This window comes from Orcinus orca, chromosome 6, assembly GCF_937001465.1.
Source record: "Orcinus orca chromosome 6, mOrcOrc1.1, whole genome shotgun sequence".
In the NCBI taxonomy this organism is placed as follows: Eukaryota; Metazoa; Chordata; class Mammalia; order Artiodactyla; family Delphinidae; genus Orcinus; species Orcinus orca.
The window spans coordinates 83,877,245-83,901,016 of NC_064564.1; the positions used below are offsets into that span (position 1 = coordinate 83,877,245).

Genomic DNA, 23,772 nt, shown 5'->3' on the forward strand with positions numbered 1-23,772 from the left:
TTGAAAAAGTCATTGAAGCATCACACATAGGACAACTCTTATGTCTTATACTGGTTTCCTGAGGCCACAGTTTTGCTTTTTTGGTGTGTGTGTGTGTGTGTGTGTGTGTGTGTGTGTGTGTGTTTTATGGGCTACTCTGAAAACTTGTCTTTCAACCTTCCAGAACTCATGAATTAGGGTATCTTCTCAATGAGCATATATTCCACAGACTGGCTTCAAAGAGGGGTCATAAAACTATTTCAGATCTTTTGACCTGCTTCCAACCTTAACAGATACCCATAGTAGAGCCTAAAACACTACAATCTATTAACCACTGAGGATATACCTATAATAGTCAAGTTCCAGAAACCCACTCATGCAGAAGCACAGCTCCAAGCCCTCTAAGACAGGAATCCAGCAAACACGTCACACAAAAACAAGCAGCAGTCATAATTTGGCCCCAGGGCCCCAGTTTTCCCACCACAAGAGAAAAAAAAAACATACTAGTAAGGGATAAGTAAAAAATAATGTTAACACAGGCTGCTAAAGTATTCGTTGAATGGATTAGGAATCTGTCAGTGTATTGTTAAGCTTGCCAAGTCCTCTTATCAGTATCATGCAAAATCAGTTTCTGCCATATCTCTTCCTTCTTTTTTTTTTTAAATGGCTGATGTTGGGGCTTCCCTGGTGGCGCAGTGGTTGAGAATCTGCCTGCCAATGCAGGGGACACGGGTTCAAGCCCTGGTCTGGGAAGATCCCACATGCCGCGGAGCAACTGGGCCCGTGAACCATAACTACTGAGCCTGCGTGTCTGGAGCCTGTGCTCCGCAACAAGAGGCCGCAATAGTGAGAGGCCTGCGCACCACGATGAAGAGTGGCCCCTGCTCGCTGCAATTAGAGAAAACCCTCGCACAGAAACAAAGACCCAACACAGCCAAAAATAAAATAAATAAATTTATAAAATGGCTGATGTATATTTTAAATTGCTGAATATTTATTTATTTATTTATTTATTGAGGTAAAATTGGTAGATGACATTATATAAGTTTCAGGGGTACACCATTATAATTTGATTTTTGTATTCACTTCAAAGTGATCACCACTTTGTCTAGTTATCACCCATCACCATACAATTGACCCCCTTCACCTATTTCACCCAACCCCCAACCCCTTTCTCCTCTAGTAACCACCAATCTGTTCTCTGTATCTATGAGTTTGTGTTTTGTTTGTTCATTTGTTTGTTTTTTAGATTCCACATATAAGTGAAATCGTTTGGTGTTTTGTCTTTCTTTATTTGATTTATTTCACGTAGCGTAATACCCTCAAGGTCCATCCATCTCATCACAAATGGCAAGATTTCTACTTTTTGTGGCTGTGTAGTATTCCATTCGTCAATGGACATTTAGGTTGCTTCCATATCTTGGCTGTTGTAAATAATGCTGCAGTGAACACAGGGGTGCATGTATCTTTTTGAATTAGTGATTTCATATTCTTTGGATAAATACCCAGAAGTGGAATAGCTGGATCTGGATCATATGGTGATTCTATTTTTAATTATCAAAAAGACAAATAACAAAGGTTGGAGAGGATGTGGAGAAAAGGGAACCCTCATACACTGTTGGTGGGAATATAAACTGGTAAAACCACTATGGAAAACAGTATGGAGATATTTCCTTCTTAAGAAGTCTCTTGAGATCTTCTCTCAGCCTTCCTTTTTATAGCTTCACCTGCCAACAGTACAGAGGTTTAAGAGTAGCATTCTCTGCAGATACTGCCTTATATTAATTTTACCTGACAGCTAACATGAAGTACTCAGGAGTTACACAGAGAACTAAGAACAAAATATCAAGATGATAAATTCTGTTTCTCTTTGCTCTTATAATGCCAAAGTGAATTATTTTGAAGCTCACTATTAAGTTATTATGGGGACTTCCCTGGCAGTCCAGTGGTTAAGACTTCACCTTCACTGCAGAAGGCACGTGTTTGATCCCTGGCCGGGGAGCTAAGATCCCACGTGCCGCGCACAGTGCAGCATCTAAAAAAAAAAACAAAACAACAGTGATTATGTAGAATTGTTATTCATGTGCAGTTCTCAACACACAAAATCTGCTTCTAACCCTCCTTCAGTTAAATATGAATTGTGCCCTAAACTACCCACACTCTCACCTAGCTTTCCTTATAACCAAGAGTATACTTCCGTAAGATAGTTAGCTATGCGTGGTTAGGATATATTGGTGGCCAAAGAGCAAAAGATGCTGACTCACCCAGAGAGCATTTCAGCAGTGGCCTCATTAACACTACTGGCAATGACTAATTAACTGAGCCGCCCAGCTGTAGACAAATACACAAATTTGCTATTTGAGATGCCCATTGAATACTTGATGAACGAAGGCAGGGAGAGATGAAAATAAATAAATGTAAGCCTGTAAAAAAACAGTAACACCCTTGATTATTTTTTATAAGAATTCCTTTGTACTTTATTACTCTCTTCTTTCTCATCTTATAGACATCATTATCTTCTCTTTAGAGGGTGAATTATTACCCCAATTTTACAAGAAATAAATCTAGAAGGCGTCATTCTTTATGAGGGTCGCACAGCAAATTACCTAACCACAGGTGGAAGTTAGAATCTGCTGTCTCTCGGAAGTACTCTCAGCCTTTATCCCCAGCTATGCTGGCACCATCCTTAGGACGTTTGACTGAGAAAATTGAACAGGTGCTTTCTGGTTAGGCTAGGTACTAGCCCTGTGATATTAACCAATAAACCCTATCTTACAGGCAGATGGAGCCTGTGGGGTTACTCTGTCATTCCTTAACTCAGCCCTAACCCAGCCCAAGTGCACACATGTCTTCCAGGATTTTGCCAGTGATGGCCTTCGCACCCTCATGGTGGCCTACCGAGAACTGGACAATGCATTCTTCCAGGACTGGAGCAGGAAGCACAGTGAAGCCTATCTGTCTTTGGAGAATCGGGAAGATAAAATATCAATGGTCTGTGAAGAGATCGAAAAAGACCTGACGGTTAGTGTGAGGAAGCCAGGGACAGATTGGAGGCAGGATTGGGGGCTGGGGACCAGTCAGGAGACTGAGCAAGGGCTCTGAGAATGGCTTCCAGCAAATCATAGGTTCAGGCTCTCTCTGGATACTAGTTACTGGAATCCAAGCTGATTCAGGATATCTTGGATCTTTGTAATCCATAAATAAGGAAAGAATGTACTTGTTGTAAATTTCATCTTTCTGGTAGTGTTTCTTATCCCAAAGCTGTCCACAGAAGCTAAGAAATCTGGAAGAAATCAGGGTCTGAATAATGTACCAATTAGATGATCCAGAACTAATTGATGGAATAATCAAGACAATAATGTTCACTCATTCATTCAACATATTTATTAAGTGCCTCCTATGTGCCAGGTACTGTTTTAAGCCCTGAGCATGTAGTACTAGGCAAAACAGACAAAAAAGTAACATATATACAATATGTTAGGTGATGACAGTTCTATGGAAGAAAATAAAGCCAGGAAGAAAGGTAGGGAGAATCAGCATATGTGTGTGTATTGTAGAGGGTAGAGTATAATTGCTATTTTAAATAGGGTGCTTAGTCTTCACTATGAAGGAGACATCTGAGCAGAGACCTGAAGAAGGTAGCAAACCAAGCAGATCTCTGGGGAATCAGTTTTCCAGAAAGAAGGAACAGCAAGAACAAGGACCCTGAAATAGGAGCAGACCTAATTTGTTAGTAGAACAGTAAGGCAGCTCATGTGGCTGGTACAGTGTAAGTGAGGAGGAGACAATAAAAGGACATGAAACAGAGAAGCAGTAAGGGGTCTTGACAGGCCCGTATAAAGACTTATAGTGAGCCATGGAGAACAGTTGAAGAGTTCAACCAGAGAAGTGATGTGATAGCTTTTAAAATGATCAGTCTGGCTGCCATGTTGAGATTATACTGTAGGGGAGCAAATGCAGACCCAGGGAGACCATTTAGAAAATAGTTGCTTTTCCGGTTTGCAAGGCAGAAATAGAGACACAGACGTAGAGAACAAACATATGGACACCAAGGGGGGGAAGGGGGGGTGGAATGAACTGGGAGATTGGGATTGCCCTATTTACACTAATATGAATAAAATTGATAACTAATGAGAATCTGCTGTATAGCACAGGGAACTCCACTTCGCTGTACAGTAGAAACTAGCACAACATTGTAAAACAACTATACCCCAATTAAAAAAGAAAGAAAGAAAGTAGTTGTAATAGTACAGGTGAGAAATGATAATGGCTTGGACCAGATAGAAGTAGTGGAAGTGGTGAGAAATGGTCAAATTCTGTACACTTTTAAAAGTAGCACAAACAGAATTTGCTGATGGTTTAGATTATAGAATATGATAAAAGAAGTTACAGATGACCCCAAGATCTTTGACCAGATTGATACAGGCTCTGCTATAAAAAGAGAAATTGCTGATACCAAATGGGAAAATTTAGAGATCCCAACGGTCACAAATCTCCTTCCATAGTCAGTTCTGTGGTTAGTATTTCTAGTCTGTCCTTTTAGAGGCCTAGCAGAAATCAGTCAGTAGTTTGTCCGGCTGTCAGTTCCTCAGACCCAGTGCCGGTGCCCATCCCTGTGTTCAGTCGGTACTATTAGGGTATCACTGAGAGACGGCATGGTGTTGGACCAACATACTTTCAATGTAGTGTGGGAAAGGCCTTGAAAACCTTAGAGGCCCTCAGTAGGTACAAACAAATGAAGTTCACCCAAGCCCTTTTAGAGTTGAAAGAAAAACTGGAGTTGGATTTGGGGATCCCTTGTCTGGGACCCACTGCTTTTGGAGACCAAAGCCAGGAAACGTGCTATGAAGCAAGGGAGAAGTGAGAGTGTGTTGAGAAACAGAGGATTTAGAAGTGGCACAAAGCTTCATGTACGACTTGGGCAAGTCTTTTCCCTCTTTGGTTCCTTATATTCTATGTTTCTAAATGTGATTTCAGTGTGTGGTTGTAAAGCTGTCTGTTGAGGGGCAGAGTGTAGTGAGTTTTATACCATTGGGGTCCTCGCGCCAGGACACAGCCAGCTTACTAAAGAGGATGCTGAGGTGCCAGTCGAGTTGTTGGGTACCACTAAATGCAGTGAGCCTCTTCCTTTGCCTCACTCACTGATATTTCTGTTCAAAGCTGTTAGGGGCCACAGCCATAGATGACAAGCTGCAGGATGGAGTACCCGAGACGATTATCACCCTGAACAAAGCCAAAATTAAAATCTGGGTTTTAACTGGAGATAAGCAAGGTAAGGGGAGCTCCTTGCCTGACCAATTCTCTTCCCTGTCCACCTTAGCCATTTCTTCTTTTTCTTTTTCATTTCCTTTTTTTCTTAGCCATTTATTTGACAAATACCTTATAACCCAGGTCAAGTCGTTAGAGGACACCTTCACTCCCAGTCTTGCGTATAATTTGCTAAGCATATATAGTACTTTATGCCAGATACTGTATTAGGCATGGAGAACACAGAGATGAATCAGTCAGACATGGCCTCTGTCATCCAGGAACTCACAAGCTAAAAACTTTTAGGGTTGTCTTTGACTATACCCTCTCTGTTGTCCCAAAGATTTACTCTCTTACCATGTTCCACTAATTCTTCTGAAAATCCTCTTAACTATGCCACCACCCTAGTTTAGCCTTTGTCCCCTGTCGGCTGTACTTCTGCAGAAACTTCTGAACTGATCTGTCTCTTGACCTTATTAATTTCAATATAGCCTACGTACAACCATCAGTTTAACCTTCCTAAAATACTGCTTTTGTGATGTTACTCCTCTACTCAGGTACCTACAGCAACTTCACATGGTAAAGTCGGACTCCACTGTCTGGACTTCAAGACCTTGATAATCTGTTGCTACCTACACATCCTTATCTCCGTCATAATGTGGCCATATCTTCATTATGTCCCGAACCAATTCCTATTCTATGCCCTCTGTTTGGATTGTTTCCCCATTTGAAATTCTTTTTCCCCCTAAACAAATCTTACTCATCCTTTAAGGCCTTGCTATAAGAAACTTTCTAAGACAACTGCAATCTCTTCTCTGAATTTTGATACTACTTGTAGCCAAGGTTCAGGACTTAATTAAAAAAAATTGTTTTCCTTAGTATGACTTTATTCCAAGTTCAAGATTTCTTGATGCAAAGGAAAGACTACAACCTAAATATATCTCAGTCCCCCATAAAATCTAGCATAGAAACAGGCACAGTGCTGTTCAAGGAAATATACCCAGATTGCCGGAAGTGAATACAGACAGGAATTGCTTTAAGAAATAAGGGAAGGCTTTGTAGAGAAAGCTAAGCCAGAATGATCCTAGTTATTGATAAATAACTTGCAAGTCTGTACCAGATAGACATTTTCCTCTGGATGTTTGAATATAGTCTCCACTGGCTCACGAAAAACACACTTTGACTGCATCCATGGCAAATATGGACATATGGGCTCTGCAGGCCACTGTTTAGTGCCTTTGTACCTGTACACTGTAAAGACCCTGTTCCAGCCAAAATGCGACCTGTGTTCCCCCTTGCCCTGCAGAGACTGCTGTGAACATTGCCTATGCCTGTAACATATTTGAGGATGAAATGGATGGGATGTTTATCGTGGAAGGCAAGGATGATGAGACTGTTCGGCAAGAACTCAGGTACGATGGGAGAGCTGCCACAGCCTGTCCCCGGAACCAAGATTTCCCACCCATCACTTCACCCAGTATGGCTCCTACAGTACCAGAAGGAACAGAGAAGAAATGGGGGAGGGAAAAACAAAAAAACCTAAAATATTCGAGAGAATTTTGTGAAGAAGCATTAGGGCTCAAGGAGTTGGAATGTGGAAGTGGAGAAGTTGTTGTATGTAGATGGTCTGGGACCTAAGGCAGTGGCAGGTCTCAGAAAGCAGTTGAGTATGAGGCCCTGGGAGGTGCTCTGCAGAGGACACATTTTCCTTCCTAAGCTCTGGGGCTTCAGGTCAGACACTAACCATTACTCTTGGCTTTCAGGTCAGCAAGGGAAAAGATGAAACCTGAGTCTCTACTGGAATCAGACCCGGTAAACAGTTACCTCACCACAAATCCCCGAATGCCCTTCAAAATACCCGAGGAGATGCCCAATGGCAACTACGGCTTGATCATCAATGGCTACAGTCTGGTGGGCAACACAGACCTACAACTCTGTTCTCTTCTTCCAAGGATCTTTTTTCCTAGGTCCAACCCACTTCAGGGAAATTTCAAGATCCTTTTGCTATTCCATGAGTTACCCTATTCCCCCTTCCTTCAGGTGCCCTTGCCTGTCAGACACCTTTCCCCAGCCTTCTCTAGGCAGGAATAACGAGGAAAGAGAAGCCAAGGGCATAGTCCTTTCTTATCCAAATTTTTCACTACTGATGTGGCCCATCACATAGGGGAAGGGGGGAAGTGAGCAGAACCAGGTCCTCCAAAAAATCACTTGGCCTTATAACCTAGTCAATTGATTTGACCCAGTGAGAGACCCTCACTGGTTTTCCACTGGAGGCTGGGTCAGGATGCCTAGAACTGACTTGCGGGCTTGGCTGCCCTTGGGAGTAGAGCACCTGAGGAGAAGCTCTGCCTGACCGGGGAGTATGGAGGGGAAGGAGAGGGCCTAGGAAGGTTCTGTCCCAAGAGTCTTGGGGCAGCCTGGAATGTGGGTGTGTCCTGGTGCTGCAGGCCCACGCTCTAGAAGGGAACCTGGAGTTGGAACTGCTGAGAACGGCGTGCATGTGCAAGGGAGTGATCTGCTGCCGGATGACACCCCTTCAGAAGGCCCAGGTGGTAGAGCTGGTGAAGAGGTACAAGAAGGTGGTGACACTGGCCATCGGGGATGGGGCCAGTGACGTCAGCATGATCAAAGGCATGTGAGAGATGGGGGGGCTGTAGTGCCTAGCCACGGGCTTGCTCTTCCTTTCTTCCATGGGCAAAACTGATCTGGGTGGCACTGTGTTGCTGGCTCACTCTCCTGCATATCATATGTATTGTACATTTATAGTGTTTTGCAGCTTCATTCGTGTTCCTCTACACCTCAGTTCCCACTTGTTTACACATCATTACACCAGCCCACATCCACAGTCATGCACACACATTCAGATTCATGTATGTTAACACTCACACACACTCAGATACCCATGGCTCCAATAAGAACACGTGTGCATATTCACAGAACAACAGGCTGTGCAACTACAACGCCATCTTTCTGAGATGGCATCGAAGCCCACAGAAAGGACCCCTGGGCAGGAGTCGTGGTCTCTTCCTTTTTTGAAGGCTGTAGGGCTGAGCAATGTTAGACAGACTACAGGGCTGCCCAACCAGGGAATTAGCTGTGCAGCCTGATGCAGGGATCTTTTCCTCTCTGAGGCAATATTCCCAAGAGCTTGCCCTGACTCCCCTGGCTGGAGAAGAATAGTAAACTTACTGATGCTTCGGACCAACAGAAGCAAATGGCTGAAACTGGTGCTAATTTCAGCTGAATGTTGTTAGCCTCCAGCAACTTGTGGTTCTGTGAGATATGGATAACATCTAGGGGTCCTCTAGTCCAACCTCTCTCCCCGTACTGGAAACACTAGCAGATATTCCAGCCTCGGCTTCAATACTAGGAAGTGTTCTTGCTCTTTTCCCCACTTTCTAGAACTTCATTGGCTTTTAGAGCCTTAGAGGTTTCAATTATTCTGTTAAGCAATGTAATAGGTATATACCAGAAGATCAAAGAATTTGGCCTATATTACAACAGACCGATTAAAACTTTTAGAAACTTAAGTCTTACCTTCCATCAAGCATAATCCTTGCTTTATCCAGAAAAAGTCACCTTAAGCTTCCTGAAGAACTCGTTTCTTACTAACAAAGTATGTACATCACGTATTCCTCCCAACAGTTGGATTTTGGCTCCTTAGATAAACTTAGGTAATTAAAAACTATGTTAGGTTGACATTCATCCTGCATCTTTAATTGATTTAAGTGGCTTCGAGAGATAACAAGAAATTTTTACCTCAGCATCTGGGCAGTAGGGAAGAGCCCAGATGGCTATAGTAGGTGCAAAACCATCAAGGAGAGTTTTCTAGTACTAGCTGTACGTGGCGTTCTTGAGTGGCAGCATCCGAAACAAAGGGCAGATGAAGGAGTTGTTGTCTGACTTGTGGGGGAGAGGCAATCCACTAAGGAGAAAAGACTCCATAAGTGAGTGCCACCCTGAGCTGGGCCCACCAGTGTTTTTCAAATGTAAAATAAGGGGCTTATGCAACATGATCTCAGCCTTCCTTTTACACTTCCCAGGCCGGGAGCCCAGAAGACAAGCTCTGTGGCTGAGAAGTTTCTGGGGTTTCTTTGCAGCTGCCCACATTGGAGTCGGCATCAATGGCCAGGAAGGAATGCAGGCCATGCTCAACAGTGACTACGCCTTCTCCCAGTTCCGCTATCTTCAGCATCTACTCTTGGTCCACGGCCGCTGGTCCTATAATCGCATGTGCAAGTTTCTCAGCTACTTCTTTTACAAAAACTTTGCCTTCACTCTGGTGCACTTCTGGTATGCCTTCTACAGTGGGTTCTCTGCACAGGTAGGAAGTCAAGTGGCATTCCCCACTCTCGTCAACTGGGTCTTTTCTAATCGCCCCCCACTTCAACCAGTTCAGACCCCTTTTCTCCTCTAGAGACGTGTGTATGACGTGCTGTCATCTATCCATTAAACTCCTCACCCATGATGATCCCATCTCCTAACCCTACACTTAACCTTAGATTTCTAAACACTAAATTTTCTGTCCTGGCTCTGACTTGGCCTTGACTCCTACCAACAGAACTCTCCCATGAGATATTTTCATCTTTTCCATGACACAGAGACCTAGAATTTCCAAACATATGTAATGGGGGTGGGGGTGAGATTCCTGGATCTGGGAGGGTTTTTAGGGTCCAGAGTAATCTTTATGGAACAGGCTAAGTCTCAAGGGGCCTTTGGGTCTTGCCAGACAGACTGGTTCTGGCATTTACCTGTAGCCATACTTGGAAACACAGCTTCCCTTTACTTCTCCTTCCTCACCCAGACATACCACACTGCCAAACACACCCTATCTTTCCTCTAATGAATATGAAGCCTCCCCCACAGAAGTGGGGAGAGGTGACACTTGGATGTTGATGTTCTACGAGAAGTCCCTTTTCCTATGAGAAGTTTTTCAGGAGTCTCTCAAGGATTCCCAAAGAGAAACAACCTCAGGAATGATTATCTTGGGAGATCCCTACTACCTTTGTTACCTTGGGCTCCAGGGGAAACAGACCAGTCAGCAGACAATAGTAGGCTTGTCTACCCCTAGTGTCTAACAAAGCCAGTCTGGTTTGTGGGAGGTGTATGTGTATGTGTGTGTTACTGCTGACCTCTTGTGGTTAGTAAAGAAAGGAGCCCTCTCTAGGCCCAGAATGAAGCACCCAGCTGGGGAAGGCTCATCGGGTCTGTTCTGCTTGCCAGTGTTAGAAAATGACCAGGGTTATAGAAACTACTGAATGCCATAAGCAGATAAAGAACCCAGAGGCTTACATGCCTGGGAGTGCAGGGCTACACCTAGCATTCCCTAGCAGCCACTCTGGGTCCTTTCTGTGTAGGGAGGAGCAGTACAGGTCATGGTGGGGTTGGTCTAAATCAGCCTTGTCAGGTTGGCCACAAACAAGTTTGATGTGGACTTACCCCAGCCTGGGACCCAGGGACCAAACAGAGTCTGGGGTCAGCCTTCTCAGTCAGATTTCGGAAATCCAAATCCTGCTCTAGGTTGGTATGGTGATGGGTAGGTGGAGGGCAGAAGGGCTTCTCTTGGACCTGGGAGGTGGAGCTGAGACTTTGGAGAAGAGAAGAGTCTAAGAAATCTCCTTGGTATTCTTCCAGACAGTTTATGATACCTGGTTTATCACTTTCTACAACCTGGTCTACACCTCCCTCCCTGTCCTGGGCTTGAGTCTGTTTGACCAGGTAAGACCAGCAGCAAGCCTGTTAGGGCTGAAGCCCCTGGGCCCTGGAAGAGTATTCCCAGGAGTGAGGAGGACAGCAATAGCCAAGCTCTACAAAGTCAAATGTAAATAGAATAATTTACAGAGCAAGGGAGGGAGCTGATCACCTACAGAGGTATCATTGGATAAAGTAAAGAATCCTCTGCCACAGAGAATAAACATCAGTTGTAGAAATCCAAGTTTTCCTGTGTGAATTTTATCTTTGTAGAGAGAAACACAGAAATTGTACTGCACAGTAAATCGAGTGTGTAAAAAAGTGAAAGGAAATAGAGTTATTGGTGCAGGACTAGGTAAAGCAAGGGGCTTCAAGAAAGGAGCGACCCATAGAGAGCTAATGAGATAAGCCAATTCAGGGAGGCCTAGGTGGGAATCCTGAAGGCCAAACATGGGAGTATGGGTATATGATGCCTTGAATCATAGGGAGTCAGCCTAGGGGATACCATTTAGCCCTCTCAGAAATTCCCTGGGCATTGAGGGTCCTGGTGCCCTACTTCTCCCTCCTCTTCTACCCAATCTCCAGTCCTGGGCACATGGAATAGAAAAGGGGCCTCCAAAGAGGAATAAGGTAGCTGAAAGAAGACATCATGGGATCATGGTTCCTGGTCTCCATCGGGGTAGGAAGGGAAATTCTCCGTAAAGTAGCTGACAGCCTCAGAGCAACAAGGGGGGTGAATTATGTCATTCAACAGTCCTATCCAGCTTCAATGGTCTAACTCTAGGGATCCACAACATCTCAAAACAAGCCTCCAGCTTTGTTATCCAAAGTTTCGGATTTAGCAGATAAAGATGATCCAATGTCATCCACGCAGAGAATTCCCTCACCTGAATTCCCAGTAGCTATGGGAATGGGAGCAGCATCACAGAACACAGACACCTCTAAGGGACTAACTTGTCTCCATTGGCTTCCCACTTTCTTCCAACTGGCTTTTGACACAAAGGATACTCAACTAAAGGAACACTTAAAACTGGGGACTCATGTCCCAATTGCCTTCCCCATCCCAAGCTCCAGTCCTCCCTTCAGCTATTCCCAATCCTAATTGCCCCCTTTCTTAACTCCGCATCTTGCCCTTCTAGCTTTCTTCCACCACGTATATCCTTGCCTGGAGAGTAGGACTTTAGGAAGGGTCTGTGGTCACTGCTCTGTTCTCTGGTTCCACTTCTCAAGTAATCCATGAGGAAACTCCTAGGCAGACTAACAGCAGACTCAGTAAGGGGAGAAGCCTCTAGTCTGTTAGAAATGGGATCTTCTATGGAGAGACCCTGAGCCTTCCTTCTTACCCTCTGGTGCTTCCAGGATGTGAATGAAACATGGAGCCTACGTTTCCCAGAGCTGTATGAGCCAGGCCAGCACAACCTCTATTTCAACAAGAAGGAATTTGTGAAGTGTTTGATGCATGGGATCTACAGTTCCTTAGTGCTGTTCTTTATCCCTATGGGGACCGTTTACAATTCAGTGCGCAGTGATGGGAAGGAAATCTCCGACTACCAGTCCTTCTCCATGATAGTGCAGACCTCCTTGCTCTGCGTGGTCACAGTGCAGGTGTGGCCAGTGGTGGGGTAAGGGGATTGGGTGGGGAGCCTGTCTAGAAGAGAGGAAGGGAAGGAGGGAGGGAAGGTGGGAAGGGAGCATCCTCCTTTACAAAATTGGAGAAGGGAGGTGGCTGACAGGTCCCAGGTTGTAGACTAATGAACATAAGAGGGTGCTTTTCAGATTGCCCTGGAGACAACCTACTGGACAGTGATAAGCCACATCTTCACCTGGGGTAGCCTGGGCTTCTACTTTTGCATCTTATTCTTCCTGTACAGTGATGGCTTGTGCCTAATGTTCCCCAACATCTTCCAGTTCCTAGGTAAGGTTCTGCCCAGTCTGTGGCAAGGGGCTGGGGCTGGGGGTGGTAGTGTGAACCAAGTACATTTGTTTAATAAATGTTTACTAAGCAGCTATTACTATGTGTTAGGCTCTGTCATATATATATATATATATATATGATTATGACATGGTCTCAGCCCTAAAAGGACTCAAAATCTAGCTAGGTGAAATATTTTACCTCATTAGAGTCTCTAAGATATTTTTAAGCTTCTTACCTAATTTGGTCTCTACAAGCATCCTGTGAGACAGACAGGGCAAGGATTATTACACCGTTTTAGAGACTGGAGGTTTTTAAAAAATGACTCAAATCTAGGTCTCCTGGTTCCCAGTCCAATGTCCTTTCTACTGTGGCATACTGCCTTCTTATCTCCCACATTAATTTCCCTCTCTCTCATCTCCACTGTGATGAGGACAAAATACAGACAGAGTAGACGTGTAGATGTAGCTGGCTTCTACCTCTTGTCAAGCCACTCATTTTTCCCTTCCAAAACCCTCTGTCGTATTTTTGTGTCCAGGCCAATGCTCTAGGATTCCTATAACCTACCCCCACCTCTCCTGCCCTGCCCGGCCTTTAGAGGGAGACAAAGGCATGTGATTTCACAGTGACTTTGGCTGCACCAAGGACCTAACCTCAGTGCAATCCTTTCACATTTATATTATTTCTCAGGAGACTAACTGTCTCCAAATCAATAACTTCTTTCTTTGGACTGAAGAGACAGACCTAAGTTCTGGCTGACAGCCCCCTTCCTCTAGGCTCTGGTTCTGCCTTTCCCTTCTGGCTCATTGTTTACAGGTGTGGCCAGGAACACTCTGAACCTGCCTCAAATGTGGCTGGGTATTGTCCTCAGCGTGGTCCTCTGTATGTTGCCTGTGATTGGGTACCAATTTCTCAAACCACTATTCTGGCCCGTCAGTGTGGACAAGGTGAGTGGAACAGGGAATCTACCCAGATATAATTCATGACCCTCTTTGCCTTTGCTTCTGTGGATAAAAACCCTGTCCCCCATGCTTTGGCTTTAGATTATTGACAGAATTCATCATTGCATGAGACATCCACTGCCACACCCAAGCCGGACCAAACGGAAACATGCAAGCTCTCAACGTTCTGCCTATGCGTTCTCCCACAAACAGGGCTTTGGGGCCCTCATCACTTCCGGCAAGACAATGAGGGCCAAAATGTCCAAGAAAAACAGCTTTCCTTTTAAAAAGTAGAGGCCTTTACAGAAGCCCTAAAGGAGTCAGTCATTGCTCTTCCTCCCTTGTATTCACACAACTTAATAAGGAGAGATTAGAATCCCTGGAAACCAGCATAAACCTGTTCTTCCACTCTCACTCCAGGGGCTCAGCCTCTTCATTCCCTAGAAGGCTATGCCCAGGTAAGGCAAGGAAAGGTAAAGGGCCCCCAGACATCTGTCAGAGTTACAGCATTTCAAGAAAAAGCGATGTCAGGCCTCCCTCTACCAGCCCTTCCAAGTTTTAATCCATACAAGCAAATATGGAAATAATGGGTGAAGAGGGGGAATGTGGGGAAGGGAAAAGAAAATAGGACCTAAGAATCTTAGTTTGGGCCCTATTTCCCATACCCAGAGCAACCATAAATTTTGCCAGGGCTCCCCACAAACATATTCACCCAGGTACCCTTCTCAGGTTTATCTGAGGGATTCAGGGCCTGGGTAGCAAAAGGAAGAGGCAGCTATGAAAAGTTGGTCATAAGAAGCTAAAGGAGAGTTTCTGGACCAAAGAAAGAATGGAGGTGGTTCCTGCCTTGATAGGACAGCTCAAGATTTTGCCACCTTCTCTTCTCTTTGACCCCTTTGACCCAAGAACTGATACCTTTTCAGGCCTCAGAAGTGGGAGGGGGAGACTGCAGGGGATTTAAAAAAATCTTTTCTTGAGGGACATAAGCCATGATTGGTGAACATTTGTCTTCATTCCATAAAATTATTTTGAGAAGAAATTGTATGTACTTGGGAAATTGCTTCTAACAAGTTTATAGATAAGTAATAAATTGCTGATTTTCAAGTAGAGAGATTTGTATTGTCTGTTAGGGCCCCAGTGATAATAACTTAGGCCAAGCAATATCATTGGTCTATAGACCCCTTTTGAACGAGACCAATATTTCCCTCCCCCCACCAACTACGTTTTCACTTCCATTCCAGTTTTTCCCCCTGCTCCTAAACTCTATCTTGGCCTCAGTATGACCACATCTTTTAACCATATAGCTCTATCCTCTTTGCACACCTTAAATATTAGTTCCCAAAGCTCAGCCCTAGGTTCTCTGCTCATTTTTCTTTGTACACTTTTCCTGAGTGACAACTTCTAATCTCATGACTTTATTTACCAATAGAAAGAAGATTCTCAACTCTCTCTCTATCCTAGATCTCTCTTCTGAGATCCAGATCCATTTATTAAACTGACTCTAAGACCCTTCACTTAGTTGAATCTCAGGAAACTCACCAACCTGTATTAAACATTTTCCCCCAAAATTTCACCCCAGGATGTCACTACCATCATCCCATTCACCCAAAGCAGAATGATGGGAATCATACAATACTCTTCCTATATAGTCTGATGTCTAATAAGTCATCAAGTAATGTAAATTCAGCATCTTCATCATGTCCTGTTTTCAGTTCCCTCCATTATTACTACCATTGTCCTCGTTTAGACTTTGATCATCTCTGACCTGGATTACTGCATAAAATCTCCCCTCTCATCTTCCTGGCTTTCCCCTATCTAAAGTATCACCGGTACCATTTCCAGAGTTATCTTTCTGAACTGCAAACTTGATCATGTCAAGCCCCAGCTCAGCACCCTTTAAGAATTTTGCACGCCTTCAGGATCAAGGTAAAATATGAACATATTATTATTAGGCCCTCTCTAGTCTTGTCTTCTACTTCTCCCCCATCTGCATTCACTCCAGTCATGCTATTTCTGGTCTTCATGTGGTCAAGCATGCTGTTCTCATATCCTAAAATGCTTTCCCTCACCCCCTTCTTCATCAAGCAAATTCCTAGTCACCCTTCAAAACTCGGAATATTTGGAACTAAGTAGAGGTGATGGTTGAACAACATTGTGAATGTACTAAGTGCCCGTGAACCGTATACTTGAAAAGGGTTATGAGAATGTTTTATGTTATGAGAATTTTACCTCAATTTTTTAAAAACTCAGATTAGGCATTGTCTCCTGCAAGAGCTTACCCTAATTCCTCAGTGTGACTTTTATATATCTGTCCTATTTATTCAATTGCTCCCCTGTGTATACCTCTGTCAGTGACACTTATCACAGGGCATTGTAATCATTGATTTACTTATCTATTCATAACATATAATGGGCCTTTAATAAATGTCTACTGAATAAATGAACAAATAAAATGAAAGCATATTTAAATCTGCTTCTTTGACTATTTTTCTTGTTTCCCTGAATAGCACTACCACCCAGTAGCTCAAACCAAAAAACTGGAAATCTTTCTGGACAGCTCCCTTCCATTCCTCTAATCCAATCCATTCTGTTACCAAGTTCCATATACTCTGTCTTAGAAATGTCTTCAAGTCTTTCTCTTCCTATTTGTTCCCAATCCCATTGATTTCATTGTTTCTTGCCTAGATTATGCCAACATCCTCCTCTCAGGTCTCCCTGCCTTTGATTGTGCTTCTTTCCAATCCATGATCCACACCACAGAGAGTGATTTTTCAAAAATACAAATCAGATCATGTCATTTGCCAGTTTAAAGTCCTTTAGTGAATCATCATAGCTTTCCTGCCTTGGTGCTGCCTACCTCCCCAGCTTCATCGCCACTTTCTGCTGCACATACTAAATTATTTGCAATTCCCCAAAGGTTCCATTATCTTCAGAAACCACTGTGCCTTGGCCCTTTCTGTTCTCTCCTCTTAGAATATATTCTTTCCTTTATCTAGCTAATGTGTATCTGATCTTCAATCTCAGCGGCTTTGGTCACTTCCTCTGGGAGCCTTCACTGACACCCAATTTCCTGTCAGGTTTAGATACCTGCCAAACACTAAAACTAGTTTATGACAGTATTAGTCAAGTAAGAACCTTCTTCTCCCTCCACCCTGCTCAAACCCTGGAGAAAGAAGATTAGCAAACTGGGGCATGGGAAAGAGATAGTGGGAAATGATAGACATCTACTAAGCCCCACTGAACATGGCCACCTGCAATAGGGCCAAGCTGAGAGATGGGAAACGCTTTATTTTTAAAGTAAGAAGTTTAAAAAATAATTTCATTAGTGTGGACATCTTAATTATTCAAGTGAAACTTAAAGTAACAAGTACTGATTGCTACCTAAAATTGACCAGGAAATTCATGAAGTAAAAGTCTCATAAATAGGTTAAAAGAGTAGAAAACAAAATAAAATGGTTTTATAGTTAAACTGACCCCACAAATTCCATTCTTTCAAGGTTCCAATTACACACATACACACACACACACACACTCCCTTTCATCACACTCACCCATATACAACAAATATTTATTGAGCATCTACCATGTCTGGGCACTGTTCTAGATGCTGCCAATACAGTGAAAGACAACAAAAAAGGTTTCTGCTACCATGAAGCTTATGTTCTAGTAGAAGAGCCAATGTCAAAGTAAACAAGATCATTCAGATAATAAGTGCTATGAAGATACTGCAACAGCTGATTTAACAGTGAGAGGCTGTGAGGGGGGAGGGGTAGCTAATTTTATATTTGGTAGTCAGAAAAGGACTTTCTGAGGAAATAACATGTGACATGAGACTTAAGTGACTAGAAGGATCTAGCTTTGCAAAAATCTAATGGAAAGACATTCCAGGCAGAGTAAGTAGTGTAAAGTCCTGAAGACAGGAGCAAGCTTTGTATATAAGAAACAGAAGCCTAATGTGGACAAAACATGGTGAGCAAAGGGGAGTGTGGTTAGATAGGTCTGATGAGAAGCAGTGGAGGGCTTTAAGGCCAGTTTGAAAAGATTGGTCAGGCTATTCTATGGGCAATAGGAGTGCAAAAGTGACATCAGGGAGACTATTTAGGAGGCAGTTACAGTTGTCTAGGCATGGAATGGTGGTGGCTTAGACTAGGGTGGAAGCAGTGAAAAAATAAGTGGATGAATAGAGGATATATTTTGAAGATAAAACCAAAGGACTTTGTGGGTGGGCTACAGAAGATGCAGGTACTGGTTTATCAAATGAGCCCATTGACTTAATCAATGGTGCTAAATCCATAGATTACTGACTCTTCCCACACAGCTCCTGATGATGGGGTGGGTCTAGGTCGTCCCATATTTGTGCCAGTTGACTCCACTACTCCCAGCCACAACTGGTGAAGAGTGGATATATAATCCCAATATACCTGCTCTCTCTGGGAATTAGAATTCCAAGAAACTAAGTCAGTGATGAGAATAGTTACTAAAAGGTCATATAGTTTCAGGAAGAGAGGCCTCCGTTTTAAAGTGGCCATGACTTACTATAAGTATGAAGATAAGTACGCCAATGTGTCTAGTCTATAGAGAGAAGAATAAAGCAGATGTCCAAAGGGAAACAGACAAGACACTGTTTCATTCCAGGAGAGCACCCCGTGAGGGGTTTTCTGAAGTTGAGTTGGTGATGAGATCTTTTCACTTGAGCTAGATGGGATAGCTGCCAGTAGCAAAAACAGAGAGGTGATTCCAACTTACATAGGCTTATACTTGTTCCTCATCTACAGCTTCTCAGGAACAGGGAAAGGTCACGGGACCATTTGGCTCATCCTTAACATCTTTTTCTATAAGAAACTGTGGGGGAAATAACCATATTTACCACTGCCAGAAACAGAGAAACAAGGGAGCATTGTCCTAGCCCCAACATTTCCCTGTAATTCTAGCTCCAAATCTTCTAAGATATGTACAAAGAGTTTTGGAGAAAACTCAGCGTTTGGAGGATCCTGAGAGTCATGCTAGACTATTCACTCTACTTTACCCCCACCCCCCAATGACACATTAATCATTAAGTCCTATAGATCAGGGGTCCCCAACCCCCGGCCTGCAGACCGGTACCGGTCTGCGGCCTGTTAGGAACCAGGCCACACAGCAGGAGGTGAGTGGTGGGCAAGCGAGCAAAGCTTCATCTGCCGCTCCCCATCGCTCATATTACCGCCTGAACCATCTTCACCCCCATCCGTGGAAAAACTGTCTTCTATGAAACTGGTCCCTGTTGCCAAAAAGGTTGGGGACCACTGCTATAGAGTCTATACCCTTAATCTCTCTTAGATCTATCTCCTCTTATCTAACCCCTCAGCCACTGTCCTAATTCAGACCCTCCCATTTCTCATCATAATTACCACAGTCTCCTAACTGGTCTCTTTACTTTCCTCTAATTCAATACCTACATTCCAACTAGAGTGAGATTTCTTAAGTTCAAATCTGTTCAAATACTGATAATAATGCAAAATATTTTTGCCCATAACAATGCAAATAATTCCTATTCCCAGTGATGCAAATTAATTTTGTCTGGTAGAGAATTTACATTTCTAAAAGTCAAATACTCATGTGAACCAGTCTTAGTGTCTTACTGGCTCTCTCATTAATTAGTGAGTTTAATATAGATTTATTTTATATTTGTATAAGATTCATGATTTTACCTTTTTGAAAAATTATCCCTTAACACAAATAACGGGAAGTAACCCCCACTTGCTGAAGCCAAAAATGAGACTATATGAATGGATAGAAGGATGTGCCATCAACCTAGGGCAACAATCAAGCTCGCCTCAGTGAGAAGCAGAACCAGCTGCTGGGGAGTAGTCTCTTTGTGTCTAGACTTGACTCCTCTCTAGGCAACAGATTGATACTTCTCAGCAAACTGGTTTTCTCTGCTACTCAGGCCATTTGACAAGTAAAAGATGGTCACTCGGCACTCTCAAATTTCCATTATAAGTCTAACAATGAGTAAGGGTGTAATTCTCTCTCCCCCAAATCCAAATTTTCAGGGAAGGGATTCCAATTGGCCTAGTTTAGGCTAAGTCCCCACCCTGCACCATTTAACTGCACAAACATCCAGTTTTCCATTGGTCTCCCTGGCTGGTCCTAGCCCTCTCCACTTTGCCCCCAGAATTGTAGTTCGAAAATTCATATTTGATTTACCATTCCTGCCTTCACATAAAGTGTCTCTCCACTGCTTGCTGGATGAGTCCCAACTCCTTAGCATGTCATGGAAGGCTCTTCATTATCACACCCCTGACCACCTCTGCTGTGCTCTCTCCATCACGTCCCACATCTCAATCATATCAGTTGTTTTGCCCCTCTGTTCTTTTGCACATGCTGACTCCTTCACACCCTTTACCTCCCACTCATTTTTCAAAGCTCAGCTCACATGCCTTCTGGATGCATTACACAGTATGACATTTATCTGCTTCCTTGACCCAACAAGCCTGGGTCTTGGAAGAGCACAGGGTCTCAGTCTCAACTCTTTCACAGAGGATGGAACCTAGTGAGGTTCTAATGACTATTTGTTGAATGACCACCTGTCCCCACCCCTCTTTGGATAGAAGAAGAAGACAACACAATCCTCAATGTCCCACATACACCCTGCCTAGGAGCAGGAAGTGCATGAGTTCCGTTAAAGTAAAAATTATTCATGACACTTGTTAAAGATGGTAAGGCAGATATTATTTACGGGGGCTGAGGGGGGCAGGGACCATGGAGTAGCTATAGGAACCACTGCAATGGGTGCTGCAGTGGGGGAGAGATTGAGTTCAACTCAGACCCCTACAAAGACAAGTGGTAATTTATTAGCCAAGGAGCAGGGTAGGGGTCAGTGGGTGGAAAATTACAGCCTTAATCTGCTCTGGCTGCTATAATAAAACACCATAGGGACTTCACTGGTGGTCCAGTGGTTAAGATTCTGCGTTCCAAATGCAGGGGTCACGGGTTCGGTCCCTGGTTGGGGACGAAGATCCTGCATGCCCCACGACGCGGCCAAACAAAACAAAACAAGCAAACAAACAAAAAACAACACAGACTGAGTAGCTTATAAACAAATTTCTCACAGTTCTGGAGGCTGTAAGTCTGAGATCAAGGTGCCAGCATGGTTGCTAAGTGCTCTCTTGTCACAGATTTCCTCACCTGGAGGATTGGGCTAGGGAGTTCTGTGAGATCTCTTCTATAAAACTATTAATCCTGATCATGCGAGCTCCTCATGACCTAATCACCTCCCGAAGGCCCCACCTACTAATCTTTGGGGGTTAGGATTTCAACATCTGAATTTTGGAGGGACATGATCATAGCAGTTACTAAGAAGAAACATCAGGGGTAAGGGGGATTCTTGGTAGACCAACTCAACAGAATTCGTGCTGAAGGCAGGCCAAGGTGATAAGACACCAAGGATGGTCAGATACCAAGGGCAGAGAACTTCCAATAAACTGATTTAGTGAGATCCTTGCTCAAACTGGATTCTACAAGGACAAAGAGGAAAGCCCAAAGTCAACCTAAGTCCAGGGCAGACCCAGAAAAGCCTGACTAAATTTTTATCCAAAGGAGACAGTCTTTGTCCGTTCTAGGTTTTACCGGGCTTTTTAACCCTGGCTACGCATGGGGTGCTTTTAAAAATATCAAGGCTGGGCACCATCCCACCCCTACTCCACCCTACCCGTGCTTCCAGTTCAACTGGTCTCGGCTGAGGTCAGGCTTTAGTTTTGTTTTTCTGTTTTTCCCAAGAGGTTCTACTGCGGTGTCAGGCAGAGAATCGCGGCATTAGGCTAAGGTGGATGCGCAAATGTACCTGCCTTCCACAGGCCAATTAGGCTGCGGGCGAGGGTTCTCCGGGTTCCAGTACACCCCAGCCCGCTTAGCCCGGCACCACCCCCGAAGGGGCGGGGCGCCGCCGCAGAAGGCGGGGCCACGGCTGAAGCCTCGCCGCTCGCTCCCCTCGCGGGAAAGCACTGCGCGTGACTCGCTGCGCGCATAGCCGCAGGAGCGGGGAGGTGGGCGAGCACCCGCTGGCCCACAGCGGACCGAACCACTGGCCGTCCTGAGGGGCGGCATGAAGGCAATTCAGATCGGACCATCGGCGCCACAGCTGCAGGGGGGACCGGACGTTACCAAGCTGTCTGAGAGAAGGGGGGCGCCTGCTGGTCCAGGCTGCAACACGACCCCTGCAGGGCGCGAGACTACGCCGCCGCCTACGCCGTAGGACTAAACTGAGGCGAGAAACCAGGTAGGACGTCTCTTCGGGATCGGAAGAAGTCCCAGAGACCCACTGCCCTCGCGTTCCAAATGATCCCTTAGGAGAAAAGCCCTCAGTTTGCCCATCTATCCAACCCTTAGCGCCCCTTCCCTTCCGCCCTTCCCCCTCGTCGCCGCAACCTCACCCTCCGGTCTTCCTCGACCCTCTGGACCGACCTCGTCTTCAGTCCTGTCCTGACCCTTCAGCTCTGCCATCCACCGAACCCTCAAACACCCAGGACCAACCATCCTTTTGGGCGTCACCCCAGATCCACCCCAACTGTATCCTCAAAGTGTCCCTTCGGAGACACCCCCTCAGCTGACTCGCGCCCAGTAGTCATCGTTGTACCCACATCTCCAGTGACGGCTCTGGGGTAGCGCGGCCGCTTAGCACTCAGCCCGGCGACTGCGGCGGGGTCCTCCGCACAACCGTGTCCTTTGCGCCCTCCGCCCCTTTGGCCCCTGCTTCCCAACTTGGTGTCTGCCTGAGCCGGGCTGGGATCGCTCTCACATCCCATTTTACCTTGGGAAAACCTTTGGCCTGGCAGTTTGCCAGTCCCCTGCTACCGCTCTTACCTGTTGCAAAGGGCACCGTGTTCCCGTTGCCCAGGGCTGGCTTGGGATTACCAGGCTGGCCCTGAGGACACCATGGGACTGCCCTGGAGGCAAGGACCGTACATTATTAATTTGTATCTCCAGCGCCCAGCACAGTGCTTGGCACATGGTAGCACTCAGTAAATATTTAATGGGTGGGTGAATGAATGAGACCAATGCAGAGGCTGTGAGGCAGAGTGCTTTAGTGGGAAAAATGTCGCTAGTTACATGAAGTGGGAAAAAAGGAAGGGCATCTAGGGGATTACTTGTGGTGCTTATGTTGGGAGCATAGAACTGAACATATTCAGTCTCAATTCATGCATCTAATGTCATTTACATAGAAGCTTCTATTTATCAGCTGATTTCCCTTTATGTTCTGTTTACAAAAAAAAAAAAAAAAGTCAGGGCCAAGGCTGCAGAAATTTTTATTGGTCAGTGTGCCTCAGAGGCTGCCCAGATAATCTTGAAAGAGCTTTACCCAGGTGACGCCCCTCCTCTTGCCCTAGCGACTAACTGCTCCCTCTAAAGAAGAACTGTGGAGGCTAGCCACAGTCTTTAAACCTTACTCAGTGTAGCTGGTCAGCTAGTGCTTCAGGACAGGTTGGAGGAATGACCTCAGTTATTTTACCCTTTTAGCTCCTGGATACCTCCCCTCCCCTTTCCTCCACTGGAGGGGTAGACATCCCAGGCTGGCCTAGTGTGAGAAATATGAAAGATTCCTAAATACTACTGAAGTATGATCAGGTCATATGGGCCATTTATATCTCAGTAGACCAGAATCAGGCAGGGGTTACTGCTATGTGAACAGTGTCAGTAATAAACAAGAACACAGGCCTTTTAAAGATGGGATTCTCAAAGAACAGAGAGCCTGAAACCTGTTTTTGTTGATTCCTAAGAGGATGACCTGAACAGATTCAGTTTCCTGAAGCTAAGACAGGGTTCGGCGACCTCAGTTTTGGCCCCGGTTCTGTGGGGAAGTGGATGATATTGCTGAGTGATGAAACAATGGCTGGCAAGCTGCGGGAGTTTATAAGCTAAGTAGTTGCCTGACTAATGGTGGCATTCTTGTCACTGGGGCTCAGCATATTAGTAGGTAAAATAGTGACTGGAGTTTCTTAGCAGGCTCCATGGAAATTAAGCAGT

General features: G+C 44.8%; 2 protein-coding genes and 1 long non-coding RNA gene across 11 annotated transcripts in view; 2 read left to right on the forward strand and 1 right to left on the reverse strand.

Moving 5' to 3' along the window:
- LOC101278894 (phospholipid-transporting ATPase FetA-like) overlaps positions 1–14,877 on the forward strand; it is a 94,372-nt gene extending 79,495 nt beyond the window's left edge. For all 3 annotated transcript variants that reach the window (XM_049710749.1, XM_004271519.3, XM_033431072.2), the window contains 11 exons: positions 2,836–3,000; positions 5,140–5,251; positions 6,533–6,638; positions 6,990–7,137; positions 7,674–7,857; positions 9,327–9,550; positions 10,861–10,944; positions 12,277–12,522; positions 12,694–12,832; positions 13,646–13,776; positions 13,873–14,877. In XM_049710749.1, the coding sequence (XP_049566706.1) occupies positions 2,836–3,000; positions 5,140–5,251; positions 6,533–6,638; positions 6,990–7,137; positions 7,674–7,857; positions 9,327–9,550; positions 10,861–10,944; positions 12,277–12,522; positions 12,694–12,832; positions 13,646–13,776; positions 13,873–14,064 (1,731 nt within the window). In that variant the 3' untranslated portion in view covers positions 14,065–14,877. The remainder of the gene's footprint in view (positions 1–2,835; positions 3,001–5,139; positions 5,252–6,532; positions 6,639–6,989; positions 7,138–7,673; positions 7,858–9,326; positions 9,551–10,860; positions 10,945–12,276; positions 12,523–12,693; positions 12,833–13,645; positions 13,777–13,872) is intronic.
- LOC117201862 (uncharacterized) lies at positions 84–22,608 on the reverse strand. 5 transcript variants are annotated; one of them, XR_007477740.1, is made up of 3 exons: positions 22,182–22,608; positions 2,878–2,972; positions 84–2,014 (listed from the first exon to the last, which is right to left on the reverse strand). It is a non-coding gene; the product is annotated as an uncharacterized LOC117201862 (long non-coding RNA). The 5 variants fall into 5 exon arrangements; XR_007477737.1 differs by lacking the exon at positions 22,182–22,608 and adding an exon at positions 21,593–21,745; XR_007477739.1 differs by lacking the exon at positions 22,182–22,608 and adding an exon at positions 18,517–18,617.
- Positions 21,760–23,772, forward strand: part of RUSC2 (RUN and SH3 domain containing 2) — a 59,885-nt gene continuing 57,872 nt past the window's right edge. For 2 of the 3 annotated variants that reach the window (XM_049710747.1, XM_033431071.2), the window contains exon 1: positions 21,766–22,027. The gene's annotated coding sequence lies outside the window, so the exon portion shown is untranslated. Of the gene's footprint in view, positions 22,028–23,772 lie in introns of all 3 variants that reach the window. The other variant, XM_004271400.4, reaches the window with a different exon arrangement.